Source organism: Rhinoraja longicauda, chromosome 31 (assembly GCF_053455715.1).
Source record: "Rhinoraja longicauda isolate Sanriku21f chromosome 31, sRhiLon1.1, whole genome shotgun sequence".
Lineage (NCBI taxonomy): Eukaryota > Metazoa > Chordata > Chondrichthyes > Rajiformes > Arhynchobatidae > Rhinoraja > Rhinoraja longicauda.
In genome coordinates this window covers 22229821-22256946 of record NC_135983.1, presented here as the reverse complement: position 1 = coordinate 22256946, position 27126 = coordinate 22229821, and the positions used below count along the sequence as shown (strand labels likewise).

At 49.4% G+C, this 27126-nt stretch overlaps 1 protein-coding gene across 1 annotated transcript in view; it reads left to right on the top strand.

Moving 5' to 3' along the window:
* The window catches only part of col5a1 (procollagen, type V, alpha 1), a 235653-nt gene that overhangs the window by 176392 nt on the left and 32135 nt on the right, over positions 1–27126 (top strand). The window contains 14 exon segments of the mRNA XM_078425769.1: positions 2158–2202; positions 4474–4527; positions 6862–6915; positions 10837–10890; positions 12887–12994; positions 15294–15383; positions 16845–16898; positions 17753–17860; positions 19470–19577; positions 21200–21253; positions 23706–23759; positions 23859–23966; positions 26358–26411; positions 26528–26581. Coding sequence (XP_078281895.1) covers positions 2158–2202; positions 4474–4527; positions 6862–6915; positions 10837–10890; positions 12887–12994; positions 15294–15383; positions 16845–16898; positions 17753–17860; positions 19470–19577; positions 21200–21253; positions 23706–23759; positions 23859–23966; positions 26358–26411; positions 26528–26581 — 999 coding nt within the window.

Sequence of the window (27126 nt, the reverse complement as noted above, 5' to 3'; positions counted from 1 at the left end):
ACCATCCACTAAACGCTCCCAGGACAGATGCAACATGAGTTGGATAGACTAGAGCTCATCAACACTACCCCACCAAACACTCCCAGGGCAGGGGCCAACATTGGCTCGGTAGACTGGAGCTCACTCAACACTATCCCACTAAACGCTCCCAGGACAGATGCAACATGAGTTAGATGGACTAGAGCTCACTCAATCCTACCCCACCAAACACTGCCAGGGCAGGGGCCAACATTGGTTAGTAGACTAGAGCTCATCAACACTCCCCCACTCAACACTCCCAGGACAGATGCAACATGAGTTGGATAGACTAGAGCTCACCAACACTATCCCACCAAACACTCCCAGTGGTTCCTTTGAGTTGGGCTTTCTCATCACTGTCACAACACTCACTCGCAGAGTAGATGTAACAAGTGTTGGATAGAGCAAAGAGCACTCAATACTACACCATGAAGCACTCCCAGGGCCGGGGCAACATAGGTCAGGTAGTACATAGTTTAAGAAGATCGACACAAAATGCAGGAGTAACTCGGTGGATCAGGTAGTATCTTTGGAGAAAAGGAATAGGCAACGTGTCAGGTCGGGACCTTTCTTCAGACAGAGAGTCAGGGGAGAGGAGTACTTAGTTTAGCTTAGTTTAATTTATTGTCACGTGTACCGAGGTACAGTGAAAAGCTTTTGTTGCGTGCTAACCAGACAACGGAAAGATAATACTGTATACGATTACAATCGAGCCGTCCACAGTGTACAGATAAAGGATAAAGGGAATAATGTGAATAACCGTTAGTGCAAGATAAAGCCCTAATAGTCCGATCATCCGAGGGTCTTCTATGAGGTAGATAGTAGCTCAGCACCCCTCTCTCGTTGTCGGTACGATGGTTCAGTTGCCTGATAACAGCTGGGGAGAAATTCCCTGAATTTGGAGATATGCGAATTTAGAATTCACTCAACACTATTGCACCAAACATTCCTAGTACTGGTTCCACAAGTTAGATGCAGCGTGGAGTTCCTTCTGTGTTATTCCATCAAACACGTCCAAACCAACTGTGGAAGACGTGAGAGATAAGGTCCCCCTGGTACTGTTACTATCAGACACTTCCATGCACTGTTGACCACTGATTGATGAACAAATTAATCTCAAGATCCATATCCTCATCTCAAATGAACTGTAGAACTTCTCCTGTAGTAGAATCTACCCCTCATCCCACACTGTTGTAAACTCCCTTCACTACTTAACTCTTTGATTTTACCCCTCCATCACTGATGTCTCCTCTTTCTGTTACTAAGTTCCTACCCCAGCTCCCATTACCTTCCTGAAAGTCCCACTTATGACCATCATTTTAGCATCTCCCTTCCTCATCTCCAGTGAAAACCTTACTCCTCACACCCTCCCGCCCAACATCCCGCCTTCATTTCCACCCCCCGTCCCCCCACCCACCACCAAAATACCACCCCCTCTCATAATCTTCCCTCCATCTCCCTCATCTTCTTAAAATCCTGTCAGTAACGGGCATCTTTATCCTGTCGACTACTGTAATCGGGCATTATCTTGACAGCACAGCAAATGAAAGTCAAATATCCTTCTCACCCCGCCAATGTGATCAAAGGAACAAACTTTCTGCCTCGCACAGAGTCCCTTTCCAATATTGAAATGGGAGCTGGAGTTGATATCTGAAGTTATATCAACTCCAGGTACAGTAGAGAGCCTACCAAAACAAAACACTATTGATTAGCTGCTGGTCCCTATTGACTGAAGATTTTTACAGAGGTATCCTTCATGCTGTTGTTATAAATATGGGGCGGCACGGTGGCGCAGCGGTAGAGTTGCTGCCTTACAGCGCCAGAGACCCGGGTTCAATCCTGACTACAGGTGCTGACTGCACAGAATTTATACGTTCTCCCTGTAACCGCGTGGGTTTCCTCCGGGTGCTCTGGTTTCCTCCCACACTCCAAAGATGTACAGGTTTGTTGATTAGTTGGCTTTGGTTAAATTGTAAAATTGGCCCTAGTGTGTAGGATGTGTAGATCGCTGGTCGGCGCGGACTCGGTGGGCCGAAGTGCCTGTTTTTTGCGCTGTATCTCTAAAGTCTAAAGTCTGTATATAACTTGATGCTTCTGTCATTTCCTGGACCTAATGTCGATTATTCTCTCCAATTGCAGGGTAGCTCTGGCAGTGATGGCCCTCCTGGTCCTTCTGGTGAGAGGGTAAGTCAAGTCAAGTCAAGTCAATTTATTTGTATAGCACATTTAAAAACAACCCACGTTGACCAAAGTGCTGCACATCTGACTAGGAAAAAAAAAGAAACATACAGTGGCAGGCAGCCAAACACAACGGCGCGGCCATCTTGAACAAAATGTTAATTCAATCACCCACAGTCCAACAACAAAAGCACTAAATAGGCACCCAAATTACCCAACCCCAAAAACCCCCCAAAACACAGTCCAACAATAAAAGCATTAAATAGGCATTCAAATCACACACCCCAAAACCCCCAAAAACACAGTACAACAATAAAAGCATCAAACAGGCACTCAAACCACCCAACCCCAAAAAACACACAAAAAAGAAACATCCATCAAAGAAACATCCATCACAGTGAGTCTCCTCCAGTCCTCTCCTCACTGTGATGGAAGGCCACAATGTCTTTCCCTTCTCCCGCTGTCCTCGCCCGCGGTCAGGTTGTTGTGGTTGCAGGCCGCACCGGACGGTCCACAGCGGGCCAAGCCCAAGGCGCGTCGCGTCGCAGCCGCTCCCGCAGCCTCCGAAGACGGCCGGCTCCGCCGATGATAAGTCCGATCCGGGGCGGGCGAACACGCTGCTGCTGTTGCTGCACGTCGGGCGGTCGTGGCTCCCGACATTGAAGCCCCCGCCCAGCAGAGAAATATCCCGCGGCCATCCTAGGCCGCGCCGGACGGTGAAATGTCCGCGCCCCAAGCCCCGCGATCCGGGGAGGGCGAACCCGCTGCTGCTGCTGGAGCTCCCGATGTCGGCATCCACGCGGCCCGAGCCTAAGGCGAGTCGCAGCCGCTCCCGCAGCCTCCGAAGACGGCCGGCTCCGGTGGTGGTAAGTCCGATCCGCGGGCTCCGCGAACCAGAGCCCCGGAGGCCGACAGCTCCAGGAGTTGGGCCGATGGTAGGCAGCAGCTGGAACGGAGACACGGCCCAGAAAACAAAGGTCGGGTCTCCGTTCTGAAGGGACATCTATTTACAGTGTTAGTTTCCCCCTCCCCCCCACATACACACACAGTACACAAACACAAAAACACCACATCACAACTACAATTAAGACCAAAAAAAAAACTTCATTGACCGCGATCCTTACTCTTCTTATGGATGGTTTCTGTTCACAGTCGTGAAGCAGAGCAAAGCTGGCTTCCAGCTTTCAACTCGACTCTTCCATGTCATGCACTGAGGACCCTGACACCTTGTGTGCTTAACATCTTAGTATAGTTTATTAGTTTATTATTGGCAAGTTCACCAAGGTACAGTGAAATCCCTTTTTATTTTGGATGCAATCCAGTCAGTGAAAAGACTGCGCATGATTACAATCAAGCCGTCCACCGTGTACAGATACAGGATGAAAGGAATAATGTTTCGTCCAAGATAAAGTCCGGTAAAGTAGTTTGAAGATCTCAAATAAGGTAGAGGGGAGGTCAGGACCACTCTCTAGTTTCTAGTCTCTAGTTTAGAATCCTCTGCCCAGGGGATATGTCTGTGTTTGTTTGTTCTGGTGAAGGCGCTGTGCACACGGCAGCCAGCCAACTGTCGCTTGTCTTTTTCCTTTGGTTTTCACCTTTAATTTCAAGATTTTGTGGACCTTGTGTGTTGTGACTGTCGGCAGACCAATTTCCCTCCGGGGATATGTAAAGTTTTATCGTATCGCATCGTAGCTGATGATACCATGGTTCATTTGCCTGATAACAGCTGGGTAGAAAGTGCCCCTGAATCTGGAGGTGTGAGATTTCAAACTTCTGGCCCGATGGGAGATGGGCAAAACATCCGCTTTGACCGATAAAACATCCGTTTTTATGACACAGCGTTGAGACTTAGGATCAAACTGTACCTGTTCAGACGGTACTGCTTCCAGAACTCCCATGATCCGTGAGTCTGCAGGGTAGAAAAGAAATCTGTCAAACAGTCTTTCTTTATCACCTGTGTGCTCCTCTTAGATCTGCATGTTTGAGGAAGACGACAGCAAAATGTTTAAGGAATAATTAGCATCTAACATGTCTCTAAAACCAAAAAACGCTGGGCTTGTGCGATGATGTTGGCTGCAGAGATCCAGGATTGGAATGGAAGCTTTTCCTTGCCTATTTCATGAGGTGTCTGTGTTGGTCTAATGTTCTCAGATTAAGAGCCATGTTTTCTACTTGACGATGTCCCCAAACAATGCATGGTAAAAGGTTTGAACGTGTGAAACCATACTACACTAAAGGTTTATGTTTTTCTTTCATTTGCTTATGTTCCCATTCTAGGGGCCACCTGGACCTCAGGGACCGATGGGATTCGCTGGACCTAAAGGCCCCCCTGTGAGTAGATCAGAGCTTTGCGACCGAATGATACGTTGAAGCTGACTCGAGCCCCTGTGAGGTTTTCCATTACTGATGATTGAGGACCTTTGCTGCCCTGATGGGTATCAGTCCATGGGAGCCCAAGGTCTATGGTGCCAAGTTAGCAAAGGACCTCAAGCATTCAGAATAAATTCAGAAGTGTCAACAGGAAAATGGTAACGTTGAAAAGGAAATTGTCCCATTAAATGTGCCAGGGGCAGACGTAAGCCAGGTTAGGCAAACATAGAACACCGAACATAGAAACATGGAAATATAGAAAATAGGTGCAGGAGTAGGCCATTCGGCCCTTCGAGCCTGTACGCACCGCCATTCAATATGATCATGGCTGATCATCCAGCTCAGTAACCTGTACCTGCCTTCTCTCCATACCCCCTGATCCCTTTAGCCATAAGGGCCACATCTAATTCCCTCTTAAATATAGCCAATGAACTGGCCTCAACTACCTTCCGCGGCAGAGAATTCCACAGACTCACCACTCTCTGTGTGAAGAAATGTTTTCTCATCTCGGTCCTAAAAGACTTCCCCCTTATCCTTAAGCTGTGACCCCTGGTTCTGGACTCCCCCAACATCAGGAACAATCTTCCCGCATCTAGCCTCTCCAACCCCTTAAGAATTTTATATGTTTCAATAAGATCCCCCCTCAGTCTTCTAAATTCCAGCGAGTACAAGCCGAGTCTATCCAGTCTTTCTTCATATGAAAGTCCCGCCATCCCAGGGATCAATCTGGTGAACCTTCTCTGTACTCCCTCTAAGGCAAGAATGTCTTTCCTCAGATTAGGAGACCAAAACTGTACACAATACTCCAGGTGCGGTCCCACCAAGGCCCTGTACAACTGCAGCAGAACCTCCCTGCTCCTAAACTCAAATCCTCTTGCTATGAATGCTAACATGAAACAGTACATCACGCGAACAGGCCCTTCGGCCCACAATTTTTCTGCCGAACATGATGTCAAGTTAAACTGATCTCGTCTGCCTCCACATCCCTATATACCCTACACGTTCCAAGTGCTTATCTAAAAGCCTCCTCGATGCCACCATTGTATCTGTCTCCACCACCACCCCTGGCAATGCGTTCCAGACCCCCACCACTCTCTGTATAAAATGGGAATTAGTCCCCGCACAACTTTGCCCCTCTCACCTTATGGCTACGCCCTCCACTGTTGGACATTTCCACACTGGGGAGAAGCTGCAGACCGTCTACATGGTGTAGAATAAGATCCCCCCTGCTCTGTCCTGTGGAACACTGCCAGTGGGCGGCACAGCTGGCACAGCTGCTGCCTCACAGGTTCAATCCTGAGCCCGGGTGCTGTCTGTGTCGAGTTTGCAGGTTCTCCCTGTGACTGCGTGGGTTTCCTCCCACATTCCAAAGACGTAGCGGGTGGGGTGTGTAGGTCAATTGCCCTCTGTAAATTGTTTCTAGTGAGTCGGGAGTGGATGAAAGATTGGGATGACACAGAGTGTGAATGGGTGGCCGGTAGTCGGTGTGGGCTGAAGGGCCTGTTTCCACACTACATCTTTAAACTAAACTGATCGCGTATAAAACCCCTCAATACTTTAGCCCTTGACTTGTATGACCTGAATATGGTGTCTCCACATTCATCACCAGGTCTTCAAGGGCAAGATTGTTCCCCAATGTTCCCTCTGAACCCACCGACATATTGGTCTTTCGTCCAGTCCATCCGAGCGGATTTCAAGCCCAGGGTTTGCAGCTGAAACTTCTGCCCACTTCCCTGTAGAGATAGTTTAATTTTGCAGCTAGTTTTTCCAAAGATGAAATGACCTAAACTCTTATTCTGAGCAGGCAGAGTTCCTGGACCCCTGCAGTGCCAATTGTTTAGGAGGTTGCTGGGGCAATTATCCATATAGGAGCGGCTTGGCCTAAATCCTTCTCAGCATTCACGGCACGGTGGCGTCGCGGTAGAGTCGCTGCCTCACAGCGCCAGAGACCCGGGTTCGATCCTGGCTACGGGTGCTTGTCTGTACGGAGTTTGTACGTTCTCCCAGTGACCTGCTTGGGTTTTCTCCGAGATCTTCGGTTTCCTCCCACACTCCAAAGACGCACAGGTTTGCAGGTTAATTGGCTCAGTCTAAATAGTAAATTGTTCCTGGTGTTTTTGTAGGGTAGTGTTAATGTGCGGGGATCGCTGGTTGGTGCGGACCTGGTGGGCCGAAGGGCCTGTTTCTGCACTGTATCTCTAAACTGAACTAATTCACATTTATTTCACGACGATTAACTTTTCATCAAGTTTAATAAACCGATAACTAACGGTTTCATCTCCAATTGGTTTCTAGGGCCCAGCCGGAAAAGACGGATTACCTGGACACCCTGGGCAGCGCGGTGAGACTGTACGTATCAATTCACGCTGAAATGTTACTGTAAGGTGCTGCTCCCTGCCCTATTTCTGAAGTCAAGCCGTCCTAAATAATCGACCGTCTCTCTTGTAGGCAAAAGGCTTTGTGAAGATATGTTTATGTTCAGCCCCTCACATAGATGTGTGGAGCTCAACTGGACACGGACAGAGAGAGGTCATTACACCCAGACGTTGTGACATAATTGGGCTTTCGGAGGGTAGATCGTAGAAAATGCTTTTACCGCTGTACAAAACCGGTGGACGCCCAGCCAATGGTGCAATCAATCTGTGCAAGAGATGTGTGTGGTGTGACATTTGAACAGTTGCCAGTCTCATCTGGATTGCGTTAAATTGGTTTTGGCATTGTGCTGAGTTGCATTTGCAATTGTGGTGAGTTGCATTTGGAACGGTGTTCAGTTGGAGTTGAATTTGGGATTGAATCGTGTGGAGTTGTGCTAAATTGAGTTGGAGTGTGGTTTGGAATTAAGTCGAATTGGAATTGGATTTGGATTTAGAGTTGCGTTGAATTAGAGTTGGGTTAAGAATTAAGTTGCGTTGAAGGTGGATTTGGAGTTGTATTGTGTTTGGAGTTGTGTTTGGAGTTGTATTGAATTGAGTTGGGTCCAGAGTTGTATTGAGTTGGAGTTGTGTTGAGTGGAGTGGGAAATTAGATTTGGAATTGAGTTGAGCTGGAGTTTGTTTTTGAGTTGAAGTTGGGGAATGGAGTTGTATTGAGTTGAAGTTGGGGTTGGAGTTGTATTGAGTTGAAGTTGGGTCTAGAGTTGTATTGAGTTGAAGTTGGTTTTGGAGCTCTGTTGAGCTGGAGTTGCATTTGTAGATATGAAGAGTGTGTTGGAGATGTGATTGAGATAGGGCTGGGTTTGGGGTTGGGTTTGCTCCTGTGATGAGTTGGTGTTTAACTCGTGTCCCATTTCATCTGGATTATGTTGTGCTGTGCTGATTTGTGTTGAGTTAATTCCGTTGAATCAATTATGTTGTTTTTGAACTTTGTCGGATTGTCTTTAGAGGTTTGCGTATGTGTTGTTGTACGGGCAAGGTTAGGTTGTGTTGAATTAGTTTGTTTTGGGCTTGTCTGGGCTGGATCGGGCTAAGTTCAATTGGTGCAGTTTTGGTCTCCAAATTTGAGGAAGGATATTCTTGCTATGGAGGGCGTGCAGCGTAGGTTCACTAGGTTAATTCCCGGAATGGCGGGACTGTCGTATGTTGAAAGGCTGGAGCGATTGGGCTTGTATACACTGGAATTTAGAAGGATGAGGGGGGATCTTATTGAAACATATAAGATAATTAGGGGATTGGACACATTAGAGGCAGGAAACATGTTCCCAATGTTGGGGGAGTCCAGAACAAGGGGCCACAGTTTAAGAATAAGGGGTAGGCCATTTAGAACGGAGATGAGGAAGAACTTTTTCAGTCAGAGAGTGGTGAAGGTGTGGAATTCTCTGCCTCAGAAGGCAGTGGAGGCCAGTTCGTTGGATGCTTTCAAGAGAGAGCTGGATAGAGCTCTTAAGGATAGCGGAGTGAGGGGGTATGGGGAGAAGGCAGGAACGGGGTACTGATTGAGAGTGATCAGCCATGATCGCATTGAATGGCGGTGCTGGCTCGAAGGGCTGAATGGCCTACTCCTGCACCTATTGTCTATTGTCTATTGTCTGGGCGAGGTCAAGCACATCTGGCTTGGTTGGTCTGTGATCCCATATTGCATGGCATTGAGTTGTGTTATGTTGAGTTGCATTGCATTGAATCCAGTTTTGTGCAGTTCTGTTTTGTATCCGGTTGAGAAGAGGTATGTTGTGTCATCTTTAGTTCTGATGTGTTGAGTATAGTTGTATTAATTTTACTGACATCGACTGGCTTGGGATGCATTGAATTGAATTGTAATTATAATTAATTTATTAGCCAGAGATACGATACGGAAAAAGTCTCATCTCCGTCGAGGAAAGAGATTTTAAAAGTCTCCCCACCTCCCCACATAATACAAAACTAAAGATACACTGAATTTAACCACAGACTAAAAACAACAGAGGAAGAAACTGTTGGCAAGGCTGCCATCTTGAATAGAGTTATGTCTCAAATTATGTTATTTGGAGTTGTTTGGTCCATTTGTTTTTATTTAGCTCTTCTGAGTTGACTTGCATTTGGCTGAATTACTTTCAGCTGCAGTGTCTCCTGGTGTATGTTAGTTACGGTATGCATTTGATTGAAAATGTAAATGTGTCTTTCCTTTAGAATCCTGGCCCAGAAAGTGGATGTGTGTCACAAACACATTTGTGAGTTTCTTGGTTCCCATACAACGGGGGGAAAAAAAATTTGCAGAGAAAAATCATGAACTTGCAATTAATTCCCTGAAGTTGGTGATTTTCGCAGAGTTTGTGTTTCCTGCCTCGTTGTCACTGAGCGGGTTACAAGCCGGGCCGCCCGGACTGGGAACCACCTCAGACAGGGCCAACCCATTGCTCTATCCCACCATTGACCCATCTGACTTCAGGATCCAGATTAATTTTCACAACGCTGTCCAAACCCAACCTTCCCCCACCACCATACTGGGACCCAGATCAGAACCCACTTTCCTTTGGAAATTCCACCATTGCAGAGGTATAATAATTCCACCATTGAATTGTTATCGGAAAGATGGTGATGTTGGAAAGGGTGCGGAGGAGATCTAGGAGGATGTTGCCAGGACTCAAGGGCCTGAGCTACAGGGCGAGGTTGAGCAGGCTAGGACTTTATTCCCTGGAGCGCAGGAGGATGAGGGGTGAATTTATAGAGGTGAATAAGATCGTGAGGGAAATAGATGGAGTAAATGGATGGCACAGCTGGTTGAGTGTGACTGCCTCATAGCACCAGTGACACTGGTTCAATCCTGGTCTTGGGTGCTGTCTGGTAAAGATTATGCATTTTCCCTGTGAGCGCGTGGGTTTCCTCCGGGTGCTCCGGTTTCCTCCCAAATCCCAAAGATGTGCGGGTTTGTAGGTTAGTTGGCCTCTGCAAATTGCCCCAACTCTGTCAGGAGTGGATAAGAAAGTGGGATAACATAAACCAATCTGAATGAGTGGACCATGAGAATGGTCGGTGTGGACTCGGTGGCCTGAAGGTCCTGTTTCCATGATGTATCCCTTTAAAAAATGTCCAGGGACCTTAACCTAGATTGGGGGAATCAAGAACCAGAGGACACAGGGTTAGAGTGAGAGGGGGAAAATTTAATAGGAACCTGAGGGGCAACTTTTTCACACAAAGGGCAGTGGGTAAATGGGACGATCTGTCAGAGGAGGTAGTTAAGCCAGGTACGATAACAACATTTAAAAGACATTTGGACATGTACATGGGTAGAAGAGGTTTGGAGGGACATGGGCCAAATGCAGGCAGGTGGGATGTGTAGATGGGGCATCTTGGTCAGTGTGGGCAAGTTGGGCCGAAGGGCCTGTTTCCTCGCCATATGGCTCTATGTCTCTATGAGTGTGAAGATAAAGAGTATTCTGACACTCACGGTGCCTTGGGCATGAGATAATTTTGTACCACCATCCCTCCAAGATGTTCTTCACTGCTTCTACACATTGCCATATAACACTCTATTACAGTTGCCATAAAATTCTGAAGACTCAACCTCTTCCATGACCCCATGTTAATCGAGAGACCTCTTCTCTAGCTGGATGCATTGACTGTGTTTTTTGTCTGTGGGGACTGTGAGGCAGGAGTCCTTGGAGTTTGGATGCAGGAGTAACTCAAGACTCGTGAGGGGTTTGGGCTGTATAAAGTGGTCTGTTGTGTCACTAAGTCTGTAGTTCTCCTGCTTTCTGCGCTAGGAACACTCCTCACCGGTTTCATTGCCGGGGCTGCCCTCCTCCTTCGCTGAGTGATTATTGTCAATAACAGACTTGTCTTTTGTTTCCCCCCGCAGGGTTTCCAAGGCAAGACAGGTCCACCCGGTCCTCCTGGTGTCGTTGGTCCTCAGGTGAGCCCATGCAAACTTCACACCCCCAGAACACTGTAAGTATACAGTGGGGAAATGAAGGTAGGGAGGGAGTGAAGGTATCACTTGGAGTTCAATCCCTGAATGCTGGGTGAGTTTATGCATGAGGCCACCCTCAGTAACTGTCACACTGAGTTCCAGCAATTGTCAATTAGAAGGAGCAGGAAGGTCCTGTCTACAGTTACAGTTTAGTTTATTGTCATGTGTACCGAGGTACAGTGAAAAGCTGTGATCTCTCACCATTCTCTCTTCCTAATGAAGACAAGAGAGGCTGCAGACTGCAGTCTAGTGGAGCAGTGGTAGAGTTGCCGCCTTACAGTGTCAGAGACCCAGGTTCGATCTTTTGTATGTTTTCGCTGTGACCGTGTGCGTTTTCTCCGGGTGCTCCGGTTTCCTCCCGCATTCCAAAGACGTGCGGGTTTGTAGGTTAATTGGCTTCTGCAAATTATCCCTGGTGCGTAGGATAGAACTAGTGTGCGGGTGATCGGTGGTCTGCACGGACTCAGTGGGCCGAAGGGCCTGTTTCCTCACTGTATCTTTAAACTAACCTAAACTAAACTCAGCGGGTCGAGCAGCATCTGTGGAGGCTAAAAGTGCAAGTTAACATTTCTGCATCAGGACCTCGATTTTGTTCTTCTCTCTTCTGTTTTGGATCGTGACAGGACATGTACCATTATCCCATAATCCTTTGGATCAGTTTATTATTTGTTTACTTTAAACTGATGGTATAAATAACAGATTAAAGCAATGTCCCTTTAGTCAAGGCAAACTTAAAAGTGTAATCATATTCTTGCAATAACCACTGAAATCAATCTCTGTGAAAAATCTTCAATTAAAAAGACACATTTGGATTCACAGGGTATCTGACTAGTCGTGTACAGGAGAAACGAGGTTCAGAGTGGGGGTGAGAATAAAAATGGGTTGTTGGGGTCCAAGAAAGTTGTCACAGGATATGGAGGTCTTTGGAGATTGATAGAGGTGTGGGAAGTAGGAGCCAGTCCAAATAGTGCGAGTGTTTGCAAAGGTCAGTACCAGTTGTGGGTTTGGAATCTGGCCATAGGGTGTGGAAGGTTATGGAGGATTGGCACTGAGGATGGGAAAGTTTGGGAAGTTGACGTTCATCGTGGGAGCATTAGCGAGGTTGGTACAGAGTTTGGAAAATCCGAGCTCACTTTGGGACCATGTGGAAGGCCGGGGTGGTTTGGAAGGATGACAGTTTGTGGCGAGGTTTGGAAGGTTTGTACAAGGATGTGGATGTCTGGTAAGTTGGCACTGGTTTGAGTTTGAATAATGGACACAAAGGGCAGCACGGTGAGAGAGTTGCTGCCTTACAGCACTTGCAGCGCCAGAGACCCGGGTTCGATCCCGACTACGGGTGCTGTCTGCACGGAGTTTGGACATTCTCCCTGTGACTGCGTGGCTTTTCTCCGAGATCTTCGGTTTCCTCCAACACTCCAAAAGACGTACAAGTTTGTAGGTTAATTGGCTTGGTATCATTGTAAATTGTCCCTAGTGTATGTAGGGTAGTGATAATGTGCGGGGATCACTGGTCAGCATGGACTCGGTGTGCCGAAGGGCCTGTTTCCACGCTGTATCTCTAAACTAAACTAAACTAAACTAAACTTGAAACGTTGCCTGTCCATACCTTCCACAGATGCTGCTTGACCCGTTGAATTCCTCCAGCACTTTGTTTTTTGCCCGTGATCCCAGCATCTGCAGTTTCTTGTGTCTGCACAGAAGTTTCATATTGGTAGCTGGAGGGTTTTGGAAATTGGCATGGGAGATCAGAGGAAGGTGTCGTGGGGAGTCTGAAGAAGGGTCTCGACCCGAAACGTCAACTATTCCTTTTCTCGAGAGATGCTGCCTGACCCGCTGAGTTACTCCGGCATTTTGTCGTGTCGTGGTGTCGTGGCTGGATATGGGAACCCCAAGAAGGTTTATTGTTTCTTCTAACGGTGCGTTACTTTCCTCCCGTCAGGGTCCCACAGGAGAGACGGGTCCTCTGGGAGAACGTGGTCACCCTGGACCACCCGGACCACCCGGAGAACAAGGTTTGCCAGGGCCCGCTGGGAAAGAAGGCGCAAAGGTGAGCATTCCAGGACTGAGCAGAGTTCTTCTGGATGGTTCACGGAGAACAGATCCATTGGTGTCAGTGACCTGGTTCCCTGAGGACAGCTGACAGAATATTAGCAAATGTCTCAACACACAAGGTGGTGCAGCGGTAGAGTTGCTGCCTTACAGCGCCAGAGACCCGGGTTTGAACCTGACTATGGGTGCTTGTCTCTATGGAGTTTGTGCGTTCTCCCTGTGATCACCTGGTGCTTCAGTTTCCTCTCACCCCCCCAAAGACGTACAGGTTTGTAGGTTAATTTGGCTTCGGTAAAGATTGTAAATTGTCCTGAGTGTGTAAGATAGTGCTAGTGTGCGGGGATCGCTGGTCGGTGAGGACTCGATGGGCCGAAGGGCCAATGTTTCATCGCTGTATCTCTAAACTAAACACAACATTTCATTCACCCAGCCATGGTTTGATTTTGATTCCCTCTCAAATAAATGGAAAATACTGAGAAACCACAACTAGACTGGTTTTATCTGCAGACAGACAAAGCAGCTCATGTTTTAGATCATCACCCTCTCATTACAACTGTGAACAGGTAGACTAAAACATATTTTATGATGCAGCAAAATAAATGAGGCGTAAAGAACAAAGACAATTGGGGAGAGGCCAGAAAGCTGGAAAGATTAAACATCTAAAGAGATGATGGTGTACGATAAACGGAGAAACAGGTCAGTCTTGAGGCATTGGAAAGCATTATCCAATAGCGTAAACTCCTAATGGATTTCTGATCCTTTTATAGATCAGGTTAAAAGATGAGGAGGTTAAGGATAAGGTCGTCAGAGAAAGGGAGGGAGAGATGATGGCATGGTGGCATAACGGTAGCAGTGAGGGTAATTGATGCAGCAAAGACTAGAAGACCAGAGGATGTGTTGAGAAGCAGCCCTGTTCCTGCAGCCTCCGACATCGACATGTGGAATTCTCTGCCTCAGAAGGCAGTGGAGGCCAATTCTCTGAATGCATTACAGAGAGAGCTAGATAGAGCTCTTAAGGATAGCGGAGTCAAGGGGTATGGGGAGAAGGCAGGAACGGGGTACTGATTGAGAATGATCAGCCATGATCACATTGAATGGCGGTGCTGGCTCGAAGGGCCGAATGGCCTCCTCCTGCACCTATTGTCTATTGTCTATTATCTTAGCATGTACTGCCCTTTGAATGAGTCGTTCTAGTTACATTTGCTGAACTCTTCCTGTAAACCTTCCACCTCTTCCTTTACTTCCATCTAATCTGTTGCTAAATGTCGATGCCTCCATCTCATCCCTGAAGACAGAAGTAAAATTCGTAAACTTACAAATCTACGAAATAATCCAATGGTTCTACAAAATAAATGTCTTAAATTTATTCTGTGCTTTGATTGTTTAAGATCCTACAACCCTGAATATCTGCTGTCTCAGTACTGCCCCTCTGGCAGTGCGGCACTGCCTCAGTACTGCCCCTCTGGCAGTGTGGCACTGTCTCAGTACTGCCCCTCTGGCAGTGCGGCACTCCCTCAGCACTGCCCCTCTGTGACAGTGCGGCACTCCCTCAGCACTGCCCCTCTGTGACAGCGCGGCACTCCCTCAGCACTGCCCCTCTGTGACAGTGCGGCACTCCCTCAGTACTGCCCCTCTGTGACAGTGCGGCACTGCCTCAGCACTGCCCCTCTGTGACAGTGCGGCACTCCCTCAGTACTGCCCCTCTGTGACAGTGCGGCACTCCCTCAGTACTGCCCCTCTGTGACAGTGCGGCACTGCCTCAGCACTGCCCCTCTGTGACAGTGCGGCACTCCCTCAGTACTGCCCCTCTGTGACAGTGCGGCACTCCCTCAGTACTGCCCCTCTGACAGTGCGGCACTCCCTCAGTACTGCCCTTCTGGCAGTGCAGCACTGCCTCAGTACTGCCCCTCTGACAGTGCGGCACTCCCTCAGTACTGCCCTTCTGGCAGTGCGGCACTGCCTCAGTACTGTCCCTACGACCTAGCAATTGCCCTGCACTGGATTCACTCCAATAATGCAGTACAACTGCTGTGTCAGTGTAGAACTCTATCGTGGCTGTGTCTCAAGTAATGTGGACTCCCTCCGAACTGTCACCACTCTTTCACACTCTGTCTCCAACTCTGTAACCCCCCGCTACCTTCTGACCACAATTCCACGGGAAATGCCGGAGGGAAGATCATTCTTCACAGCGCATTGTTCGGTTTAGATCTCCAGTCCATGAGTTCTCTAGTTCAACATTAATTCTCCGTGGGTTTGCATGTTGCCTGAATAGCATCTTCTCTGCTGTGTGTGTTCAGGGTGATCCTGGTCCAGCCGGTCCTGCCGGGAAGGATGGTCCACCGGGTCTCAGAGGATTCACCGGAGAGCGTGGACTTCCAGGACCCCTTGTAAGTACACCTTCTCGGACCTTGTTCTCAACTCCACTGTAGTCACTGTGCAAATCCCAAGAGGTGTTTTGGCGCTGAGACGTGGCGGTGAGACTTCATGGGTTTGTGTAGTTCTGCTCTCAGAGTCGATGTCAAGTGCAACTACATACTACAATTCAACGCTATTATAGACGAGGAATCGCCGGTACGCACCATTAACAAACATACCTGCCACGTGGCTGGAGAGCAAAGTAATGATGTTCACCTTTTTAGAGGTGTTGGCTTAGAAGGCAGGGATCGGGATGTTGTACTGGTGGGCACCGTCACAAACTGAGCACCGCGTCAATTGAGGCAGAGATCTCCTCCTTGCCTTGTCCCTCCCTACATTCCCCAAACAGGTACAATAGTGGTCTGACTAAACCTCGCTCTGCACTGGCCCAGCACGATGGCACAGTGGTAGAGCTGCTGACTTACAGCTCCCGAGAACCGGGTTCGATCCCGACTACGGGTGCTGTCTGAATGGAGTTCGTACGTTCTCCCTCTGGCCTGCGTGGGTTTTCTGCATGTGCTCCGGTTTCCTCCCACACTCCAAAGGCATGCAGGCTTGTGGGTTAATTGGTTTAAATAAAGATCGTAAATTGGCCCTAGTGTATAAGATAGTGCCAATGCACGGGGATCTTTGGTGGGCACGGACTTGGTGGGCTGACGAGCCTGTTTCAGTACCGTATCACTAACCTAAACTAAAAAATAAATATAGCCTGGTGTCAAGAGTGGGGGTAGCTCTCCTGTAGTTACTGTGTGGCAGCAGAATGGGTTACGTCAAAGCAGGCTCGCCAAACCAGCCCAGTATCCAACTCAAGAGGTAGACTACACATTTGATGCCAAACCAACACTGACTGTCACTGGGAGAATAGGAATAGGTCTCGACCTGAAGAAGGGTCTCGACCCGAAACGTCACCCATTCCTTCTCTCCCGAGATGCTGCCTGACCTGCTGAGTTACTCCAGCATTTTGTGAATAGGAATAGGTGATGTTTTTGGGTTGGGACCGTTCTTCATACTGAGCAGACTATAGCTCAGTCTGGAGAAGGGTCTCGACCTGAAACGTCACCTATCCTCAGTCTGAAGAAGGGTCTCGACCTGAAACGTCACCTATCCTCAGTCTGAAGAAGGGTCTCGACCTGAAACGTCACCTATCCTCAGTCTGAAGAAGGGTCTCGACCCGAAACGTCACCTATCCTCAGTCTGAAGATGGGTCTTGACCCGAAACGTCACCTATCCTCAGTCTGAAGAAGGGTCTCGACCCGAAACGTCACCTATCCTCAGACTGAGGAAGGGTCTCGACCCGAAACGTCACCCATTCCTTTTCTCCAGAGATGCTACCTGACCCGCTGAGTTACTCCAGCATTTTGTGTCTACCTTCGGTGTAAACTAGCACCTGCAGTTCCTTCCGACACTGACTGTTACTTTTTGTCTGTCCGCAGGGTCAGATCGGTCTGAAGGGCAGTGAAGGACCTCCTGGTCCCCCAGGGTCACTGGTAAGTGAGAGATAACCTGGCCAAAGGATGACCTGGTTCCCAGGTGGATGCTCACTCTGTTATTGCCAGGTGGTAGTTTTCTATCTTGCCTTCCATCTCCGACCACTGCACCCAATCAAACAGCATTTTCATTTGCCCCTTCTGTCCTACCTTTACATCTACGAACACATGTTTTACCAAAAATAAGACACACAAGAATTTGAATTTTCGGTTCCTGTGCTGAAGGATGGGTCGCTTTGCCAAGGCAATGTCTAACTTTGAAACTGTTGTAAAATAAACACAGAACATGGAACAGCACAGCATCAGGTCCTAATAAACCAATCCCCTCTTTTGCACATGTTCCATATCCCCCCCATTCCCTGCATATCCATGAGTCTATCCAAAAGTCTCTTCAATGCTTCTATTAATGTTGCCTTCCAGCACCAGAGACCCGGGTTCGATCCTGACCATGGGTTCTGTCTGTACGGAGTGACCGCGTGGGTTTTCCCCAGATGCGTCGGTTTCCTCCCACACTCCAAAGACGCACGGCTTCGCTAAAGGTCGTACATTGTCCCTGGGGTGTAGGATAGTGTTCGTGTACGGGGATCGCTGGTCAGCACGAACTCAGTGGGCTGAAGGGCCTGTTTCCGCGCTGTATCTCTAAAGCTAAAAACTGAAACCAGAAGTCAGGCAAGTGAACCCCTCCAGCAGAGGGACCTCCCAGAGCCCGGCCCACCTCACACCCACTCTCAACCAGGACAATCAGTCAACAGGACATGCAAATCCCTTCCATACCTCTCATAATTGACCCGACAGGTTCAAGATTATTGGGAATTATTTACCTTTAACCTCGCTGGGTTTTTTTTTCATCAAAGGGTTCGCCAGGTGACCGTGGACAGGCCGGCCCCGCGGGGCCCATTGGTCTCCCAGGGCGACCAGGACCTCAAGGACCACCAGGCCCCGCTGGTGAAAAGGGAACCCCCGTGAGTACAACGTCTCCTGACTGAAACCATGTAAACGCCGTGTGTTCAATGTAACTTACCGTGCTGTGTGTCAGCAGTCAGAGTACCACCACCATGTCTACACTGTGATTACACTGGGTACCCAACTCACTGTGTATTACCACAACAATCTCACCTTCACGTGTCTACACTGTGATTACACTGGGTACCAAACTCACTATATATTACCACCACAGTCTTCACCTTCACCTGCCTACACCATCACCACACTGAGCACCTCACTCACTATATATGAATGAATGAATGAATGCAAGTATGTGCATATATAAGGAATGTGCCTTGGTGCTCCGCTCACAAATGACAACACAAACATACAGTTAACAATTAAGAATAAAGCATAACCACATCAAAACAATAAGGATACAACATTACGGTCTAAACATGTGGGTGAAAATAAACCAGAGCAGAAAAGAGACTGCAGACTTTGGTTATTGAGTAGGACTCCTACTTGTGGGAAAAAAAGCTGTTTTTATGTCTGGCTGTGGCTGCTTTGACAGTCCGGAGTCGTCTCCCAGAGGGAAGTGCTTGAAAGATTTTGTGGCCAGGGTAAGAGGGGTCGGAGATGATCTTGCCCGCTCGCTTCCTGGCCCTTGCAGTGTACAGTTCGTCAATGGAGGGAAGGTTGCAGCCAACAACCTTCTCAGCTGATCGAACGATCCGTTGCAGCCTCTGGATGTCGTATAACGGATATCACCAACAGTCTTCACCTTCACCTGTGTACACCGTGATTACACTGGGTACCCGGCTTACTGTACATTACTACCACAGCCGTCACCTTCACCTGTGTACACCATCACTACACTGGGTCCCTGACTGGCTGTACATTGCCACCACAGCCTTCACCATCACCACACTGGGTACCCAACTCACTATATATTACCACCACAGTCTTCACCTTCACTTGTCTACACCGTGATTACACTGGGTACCTCACTCGCTGTACATTACCACAACAGTCTACTGTCAGTACACTGAATGCCTGGCTCTGTGCACATTGCCACTACAGCCTCCACCTTGCACTGTCCATACCAATACTACATTGGGTTCCTTGCTCTGTCCACACTGGCACTACACTGGGTACCTTGTACTGTCCATTTTATCACTACACTGTGGAATTCTCTGCCTCAGAAGGCAGTGGAGGCCAGTTCTCTGGATGCTTTCAAGAGAGAGCTAGATAGAGCTCTTAATGATAGCGGAGTCAGGGGATATGGGGAGAAGGCAGGAACGGGGTACAGATTGTGAATGATCAGCCATGATCATGGTGAATAGTGGTGCTGGCTCGAAGGGCCGAATGGCCTCCTCTTGCACATATTGTCTACACTCGGTACCTTTCACTGCCCGCACTGTCACTACACTGGGTACCTTTCACTGCCCGCACTGTCACTGCACTGGGTACCTTCCTGTGTCCACGCTGCCATCAGAGTTTGGGGATGTTGATTCATTCCTTCATCATGAGGTGAAAGTTGAAGGAGTGTGAGAATCCAGAACGGTCAGTCCGCTGCCAGTGTTGTGCCGGTCGGTGTGTGTTGTACGTTGGTCGTCACTGCTCCTGTCTCTGTTCCACGTGCAGGGTGAGAAAGGGCCTCAGGGGCCAGCCGGTCGAGATGGAATCCAGGGTCCAGTTGGTCTTCCGGGTCCAGCAGGATCAGCAGGTCTACCAGGTGAAGATGGAGACAAGGTGGGTACATGGGGAACAGACTCCAAATGCAGCGTGGGTTCATCGGAAATACAAACCCATCGCAGGCTTGTGTTGTGGACAGATCACAATGTAAACTGGGATGGTTCCACCAAGATGCAGCACAGAACGCCACAGGAGATCCTTCTTCCCTGTGGCTATCAAACTGTAACACTGCTCCCCCCTTCTGTCGTGGGGTAGACTGACTCCCACCCCCCACCCCCCCACTCCCCATCCCCAATCTTTGCACATCCCCAATCCTTTCCGCTCGTCAATTTAGTTTCACGTATCTTGTGTTTTATATCTGTTGGCAGATCGCTTTCGGGATAAATAAAGTTCTATTGTATCGTATCATATTGTGACCTTGCACAAATGTTTCTGAGACCACTCTGGGGGCACCAGGTATTGTGCCAGTCCCTGGCACTGGAGAAGGGGCTAACACTGGAGAAGGGGCTAACACTGGAGATGGGGCTAACACTGGAGAAGGGGCTAACACTGGAGAAGGGGCAAACACCATTTTCAAGGATGGCACCTGAACAAAGAGGGTGCAACTATCAGGAAAGATTGTCGGTCTCCTCTCTCTATAACTAATAGAGGCTTTGATATGGTAAACGTAGAGAAATGTTTCTGAGTTGCAGAGACATCGGATCTATGGTCCATGAGTGTCTTCATCATTAATTGACCAAGAGGGAATTCAAGAATAGGGACTTGATGAACTCGGATGAGGAGGGGTACTGGGAATGTGTTATAGGGACTGAGAGATCCTGGAATGGTTCAATGCTGATTTATTTGCCACATGTGCAACTGCACAGTGAGATTCTCCTTGCATATATTACACATGCATGCGCCGCCATGCTTTGGCGCCATTTCCAAAGTCCGGTCGGCCCGCGCGCTCAATGTACTGGAGCGGTTCCCGCGAACCGACGTCCCTCTCCTCTCCTCGCCCAGCCATCTTTGTGTCCCGTGGGCGCCCCTGCACCCGACCTTGAAGGCGCTGGACGCATCATCCCGCTTCACCCTCCCACCGGCCCTTGCTCCTCGCGTCCAACATCTCCAACTCCCTCCTGCTTCCGCCGTCCGATGAACCTTCGCCCGGGTTCCCAGTCCCACTGGCAGTGAATTCAGACAAGGAGGGTTAGGTAGCGCAGCGGTAGAGTTGCTGCTTTACAGCGAATGCAGCGCCGGAGACACAGGTTCGATCCTGACTACGGGTGCTGCACTGTAAGGAGTTTGTACGTTCTCCCCGTGACCTGCGTGGGTTTTCTCCGAGAACTTCGGTTTCCTCCCACACTCCAAAGACGTACAGGTATGTAGGTTAATTGGCTGGGTAAATGTAAAAATTGTCCCTAGTGGGTGTAGGATAGTGTTAATGTACGGGGATCACTGGGCGGCACGGACTTGGAGGGCCGAAAAGGCCTCTTTCCGGCTGTAGATATATGATATGATATGGTATACTAGGGAGTGTGTTGCAGAGGAAGAGGGTCCTGGAGTTAATTCGGATAAGAAGGGATACTGGGAGTGTGTTATCGGGACTGAGATACTGGGAACGACTCGCATTTGCAGATTTGAATCGTTTTCTTTTAACTACTGATGATCTCTAATTGTTCCTTTTCTACCCCAAACAGGGTGAAGCTGGAGAACCAGGACAGAAGGGCAGCAAGGCTGACAAGGGTGAACAGGTGAGAATTGCCAACACTCAGCCGCCAGTTGTTGTGAAAGTGATGGTCGTTCCAAACGGGAGACTCCTGGCCTCCCAGCGGGGTATGCCCAGCTCAGCCAGGCAGAGGTTCCACCACGGGTTGTCCACCAGACAATGTTCTCAGGTCTGGTGGTGCACGCACTACTCCGTCAGTCCTGCCTATGTTGCAGGTCAGTACAACAGCCACCATTTGGACTTGGGAGCTCAGTCAGTCCAGGAGAAACCACTCGCAAGGTAAATTCGGAAAGCAGGTCCTATCCTGAAGCATCACTTATCCACCTTCTCCAGAGATGCTGCCTGACCCGCTGAGTTACTGCAGCATCTTGTTTTCCCCGACAAAGTTACAAAGTGGTAGAGAGATATGGACCAAACACGGGCAGGTGGAACTGGTGCAGATGGGACATGTTGGTCGGTGTGGGCAAGTTGGGCTGAAGGGCCTGTTTCCACGCTGTATGACTCCAGAACTGTAGTCCCCAATAGTCACTCTTTGCTCTCTTGGCGGCCCCCTCACACCGGGTCCCTCTTTGTTCTCTTGGTAACCCCCCCCCCAACGCTGGGTCCTCCTTTGTACTCGGTGGCCCTCCCAAGACCGCGGCCCTCATCATCTGCATCTCATCAGCGTGACCTGTGGCTCAACTGGCAGCAGCGTTAACGCTGCCTCAGAAGGTCGTGGGTTCAGATCCTGATCCAGAGACCTGAGCTGTGGGCTGGCACTCCGGTGCTGAGGACGGGCAGTACTCTGGCTCACTCAATCTCTCACACGAGGCGTTAAACAGATGTCCGTTCTCACCGGTGAACATACACATCCCGTGGCACTATTCCATAGCAGGGGCAGGGGAGCCCTTCCCTGTACCCAGGCACCATTTGCCCATCAATCAGTTTTATTGAAGAAGATAATCACGCTAGTTGTATTTCCTGCAACATTAACGACACCTCGGAAATGAGGCAGTGGCTGTAAATCACTCTCAGATGTCCCAGTAGCACGAGAAGCGCAACACAAATGAAAGTATTCCTGTTGTGGAAGAGCTGAGGGAAAAGTATAGACTTTAACTAAAAAGTTTTTTCAACTAGGAGAGTATGGTGGCGTAGCGGTAGAGTTGCTGCCTCACAACGCCAGAGACCCGGGTTCAATCCTGACCACGGGTGCTGTCTGTGCAGAATTTCTACGTTCTCCCCGTGACCGCGTGGGTTTTCCCGGGTGCTCCAGTTTCCTCCCGCATCCCAAAGACGTACAGGTTTGTAGGTTAATTGGCTTCGGTAAAGATTGCAATTTGTCCCTAGTGTGCGGGATAGTGCTAGTGCACGGGGATCGCTGGTCGGCGCGGACTCGGTGGGCCGAGTGGCCTGTTTCTGCGCCGTATCAAACTAGACTAACCAGGAGAGTAGGTTTTGGCATTGAGAAGTTGCCAACTCTTAGGCTCAAGAAAGATGCACAGTATGTGGCCCCAATCGAGGACTGATCCTGGCTTTACTGGAGACCTCTGTGGAGAACCTTAAACAAGATCATTCCATGGCCTCATTCCATGAGTACTTATGCTTCACGGCTTTCACGTATTGCTTTCATCCCAACCTGGATACAAAATGATGGATACATCCGTCCACCAAAGACGCCAAACATGTTTTCAATGGTAGACACAAAATGTTGGAGTAACTCAGTGGGTCAGGCAGCATCTCTGGAGAGAAGGAATGGGTGACGTTTCGGGTCGAGACACGAAACGTCACCCATTCCTTCTCTCCAGAGATGCTGCCTGACCCGCTGAGTTACCCCAGCATTTTGTGTCTACCTTCAATTTAAACCAGCACCTGCAGTTTTCTCTCCCACGTGCTTTCAATGGTGCTTTATTAATCACAGTTACGTTCATTTTGCGTACATTTCACATGTTTTGGCACCAATTCCAAAGCTTGGCCGGGCCCGCCCGCTCGCTCGATGTACTGGAGCGGTCCCCGCGGCCCGACGGTTCCCTCTCCTCTCCTCGTCCGGCCACCTTTGTGCCCCGGAGGCACCTCCTGCATCCGACCTTGAAGGCGCTGGAAGCAATACCCTCGTTCACCTTCCCACCGCCCCTTGCTCCTCCAGCTCCCACCTGGTCCCGCCGACTGACGAGCCTTCGGTCCGACAGGCCCTTTGCATCATCCAGCAATCCCACAACCTGCCCGTTAAATCTGGCTGCTTTTCTTCTCTGCTTATTTCCATGGGTAAACCCACAGTTGTATTCTACCCCCAAGTTGTCCCAAAGATCAGTGGCGAGGGGGATAAAGGGGGGCGAAGGTCTGCTGGAAGTCTCGTTAATCCACGTTAATGTGAGCAGAGGTGCTGCAGGCACGCCAGCGATGGCACGAGTGGTCGCCCGATGCAAGGCGATCTGCCCCAGTCTTCTTGGTGTGGACCCCGTGTCACTTTCACCATTGACTTTCTGATCTTCTCTTTACAGGGTCCACCAGGTCCGTCAGGTCCCCAGGGCCCCATTGGACAACCGGGACCAGCGGTGAGTACAGTCGCTATTCCTCACAGATCAACAATTTCCTGAGCAGCGGAGTTTGCGGGTGAGAGTTTGCTGACTTGCTCTGCCTTGCTTGTGTTTTAGGGTGCTGATGGCGAACCTGGTCCCAGAGGGCAGCAAGGCCTCTTTGGCCAGAAAGGTGACGAAGGCCCAAGGGGTTTCCTTGGACCTCCTGGTCCAGTTGGTCTGCAGGTACGTTGCTGATGGACCTCCTGGTCCAGTTGGTTTGCAGGTCCGTTGCTGATGGACCACCTGGTCCAGTTGGTCTATAGGTATGTTGTTGATGGACCTCCTGGTCCAGTTGGTCTATAGGTATGTTGTTGATGGACCTCCTGGTCCAGTTGGTCTATAGGTATGTTGTTGATGGACCTCCTGGTCCAGTTGGTTTGCAGGTACGTTGTTGATGGACCTCCTGGTCCAGTTGGTTTGCAGGTCCGTTGCTGATGGACCACCTGGTCCAGTTGGTCTATAGTTATGTTGTTGATGGACCTCCTGGTCCAGTTGGTCTATAGGTATGTTGTGGATGGACCTCCTGGTCCAGTTGGTCTATAGGTATGTTGTTGATGGACCTCCTGGTCCAGTTGGTCTATAGGTATGTTGTTGATGGACCTCCTGGTCCAGTTGGTCTATAGGTATGTTGTTGATGGACCTCCTGGTCCAGTTGGTTTGCAGGTACGTTGTTGATGGACCTCCTGGTCCAGTTGGTTTGCAGGTCCGTTGCTGATGGACCTCCTGGTCCAGTAGTCTGCATGTACTTTGCTGAAGGACCTCCTGGTCCAGTTGGTCCACAGATACGTTGCTGATGGACCTCCTGGTCCAGTTGGTCTATAGTTATGTTGCTGATGGACCTCCTGGTCCAGTTGGTCGACAGGTACGTTGCTGATGGACCTCCTGGTCCAGTTGGTCTATAGTTATGTTGCTGATGGACCTCCTGGTCCAGTTGGTCTGCAGGTACGTTGCTGATGGACCTCCTGGTCTATAGTTATGTTGCTGATGGACCTCCTGGTCCAGTTGGTCGACAGGTACGTTGCTGATGGACCTCCTGGTCCAGTTGGTCGACAGGTACGTTGCTGAAAGTCTTCTAGCGTCGATCCTTGAAATACACCGCCCTGAAGATTGAAACACTGCTCTGCCCATCCGTTTCGGAACCTTTGCCTTGTGGCTGCAGCTGATAAAATCTTGAATGAAACTGATATGGAGATTTGTAATGAACTGGAGACAATTGAAATTTCTTTCGAACTAGGAGTAGTAGTCTTCTGACTCAAAACGTCACCCATCCTTTTTCTTGACCCTCTGAGTTACTCCTTCACTTTGTGTCTATCTTTGGTTTAAACCAGCACCTGCAGTTCCGTTCCACACTTTTCTTACTACTAATGCGGTAGCAGTCTATGGAAGGTGCAAAACCCTTGCCTGTCAGAAGAGTATTCATTTTCAGAAGAGGGAGGGTAAAGATTTGTTTTTGATGGGGGGGGGGGGGGGTGGGGAAGAAGGGCAATTATATCAGATGCTACCATGTGAAATATTATCGAGAATCATTTCCAACATTTCTCTTCGCAAAGCTTCTAGCAACATCAGAACCACGTTCTGGGGATTATACTTAGAATCACAATAAAAGCTGGTCTTTCAGAACATGTTGTCAACGGCAACAGTATATGGCCACAGTGTGACTCGACTGCGGTGTTCAAGATGGCAAAGTGGGGACTGATGGGGCTGACGTATGATTATGTACTGCAGATATTGGGGGCAGGGGTGTAGGGTAAAGGGAGGTGCCATTGATCAGAAGATGACAGATACGCCTTGGCAGCTAAGCATCCTACCCCTACCCCTGTGTCTTCACTCTATGCTGTTTGATGATGAGATGCTCTCTACTACTGCCTTCGTTAGTGGAGGAGGTGAGACGGGTCCAGGGTGAGGGGAGGTTCAGTGAGAGGGTGGAGGGTCGGCGGTAAACCTTGGAGCCGCTGTTCATTGCCTTCATCCACCCCCACCCCAGTGCACTCACCCCACCCCAACACTCCCCACAACTCCACCCACCGACCACCCTTCTACCCCTCACCCCTCGGGTCCCGCAACAGCCAGGGTGGTGCCACCCGCGGGAAGTACCGGCACGTTGTCCTTCAGAACAGGGCGGTCACAGTGGCGTAGCGGTAGAGTTGCTGCCTTACAGCGAATGCAGCGCCGGCGACCTGGGTTCAATCCCAACTACGGGTGCTGTCTGTGCGGAGTTTGTACGTTCTCCCCGTGACCTGCGTGGGTTTCTCCGAGATCTTCGGTTTCCTCCCACACTCCAAAGACGTACAGGTACGTAGATTAATTGGCTTGGTAAATGTAAAAATTGTCCCTAGAAGGGTATAGGATAGTGTTAATGTGCGGGGATCGCTGGTCGGCGCGGACCCGGTGGGCCGAAAGGGCCTGTTTCCGCGCGGTATCTCTAAACTAAATCAAACTAAACATGTTATCAATGACAACGTTGTGCGGCAACTGGACTAAACCTCGGCTCGGGGGGTGGCGGCAGGAGTGAGCCGTGTTGGCCTGTGACAAATTGCAGAGATAATAACCATGGAACTTTCAAATCTTTTCCAGGGATTACCTGGCCCTCAGGGTGAGAAGGGTGAGACAGGGGACGTCGGACCTATGGTGAGTGGGGCATCTTAACGCCTTCTGCCATCTTAATGGCTTCCTTGTCTTTGAGGTTGTTTCACTGGCGAGTGACGGTCCTTGCACTGACTTGTCCCATGTTTTCCCATTATTAGGGTCCACCCGGCCCACCAGGACCCAGAGGTCCCTCTGGCTCGCAAGGGGCAGATGTAAGTAGCCCTCTTTTCAACTGTTTATCTTCCACAGTGACCTTGAAGGGAAATTCATCCAGTCTGCGTGCCATTTCACACCTTGTAGGCAGATCCTTCAGTTTAGTGATGCCTCTGTCAAAACGGAAGATTGAGTCACAGAAACATAGAAAATAGGTACAGTAGGCCATTCAGCCCTTCGAGCCAGCACCGCCGTTCAATGTGATCATGGCGGATCATCCAGAATCAGTACCTCGTTCCGGCTTATTCCCCATACCCCTTGATCCCGTGAGCCCTAAGAGCCGTGTCTAACTCTCTCTTGAAAACATCCAGTGAATTGGCCTCCACTGCCTTCTGCGGCAGAGAATTCCACAGATTTACAACTCTGGATGAAAAGGTTTTTCCTCATCTTAGTCCTAAATGGCCTACTCCTTATTCTTAAACTGTGACCCCTGGTTCTGGACTCCCCCAACATGGGGAACATTTTTCCTGCATGTAGCCTGTCCAATCCCTTCAGTCTTACCAAAAACTAGAACGGTGATGGACCGATGGAAGCCTCTTCCTCG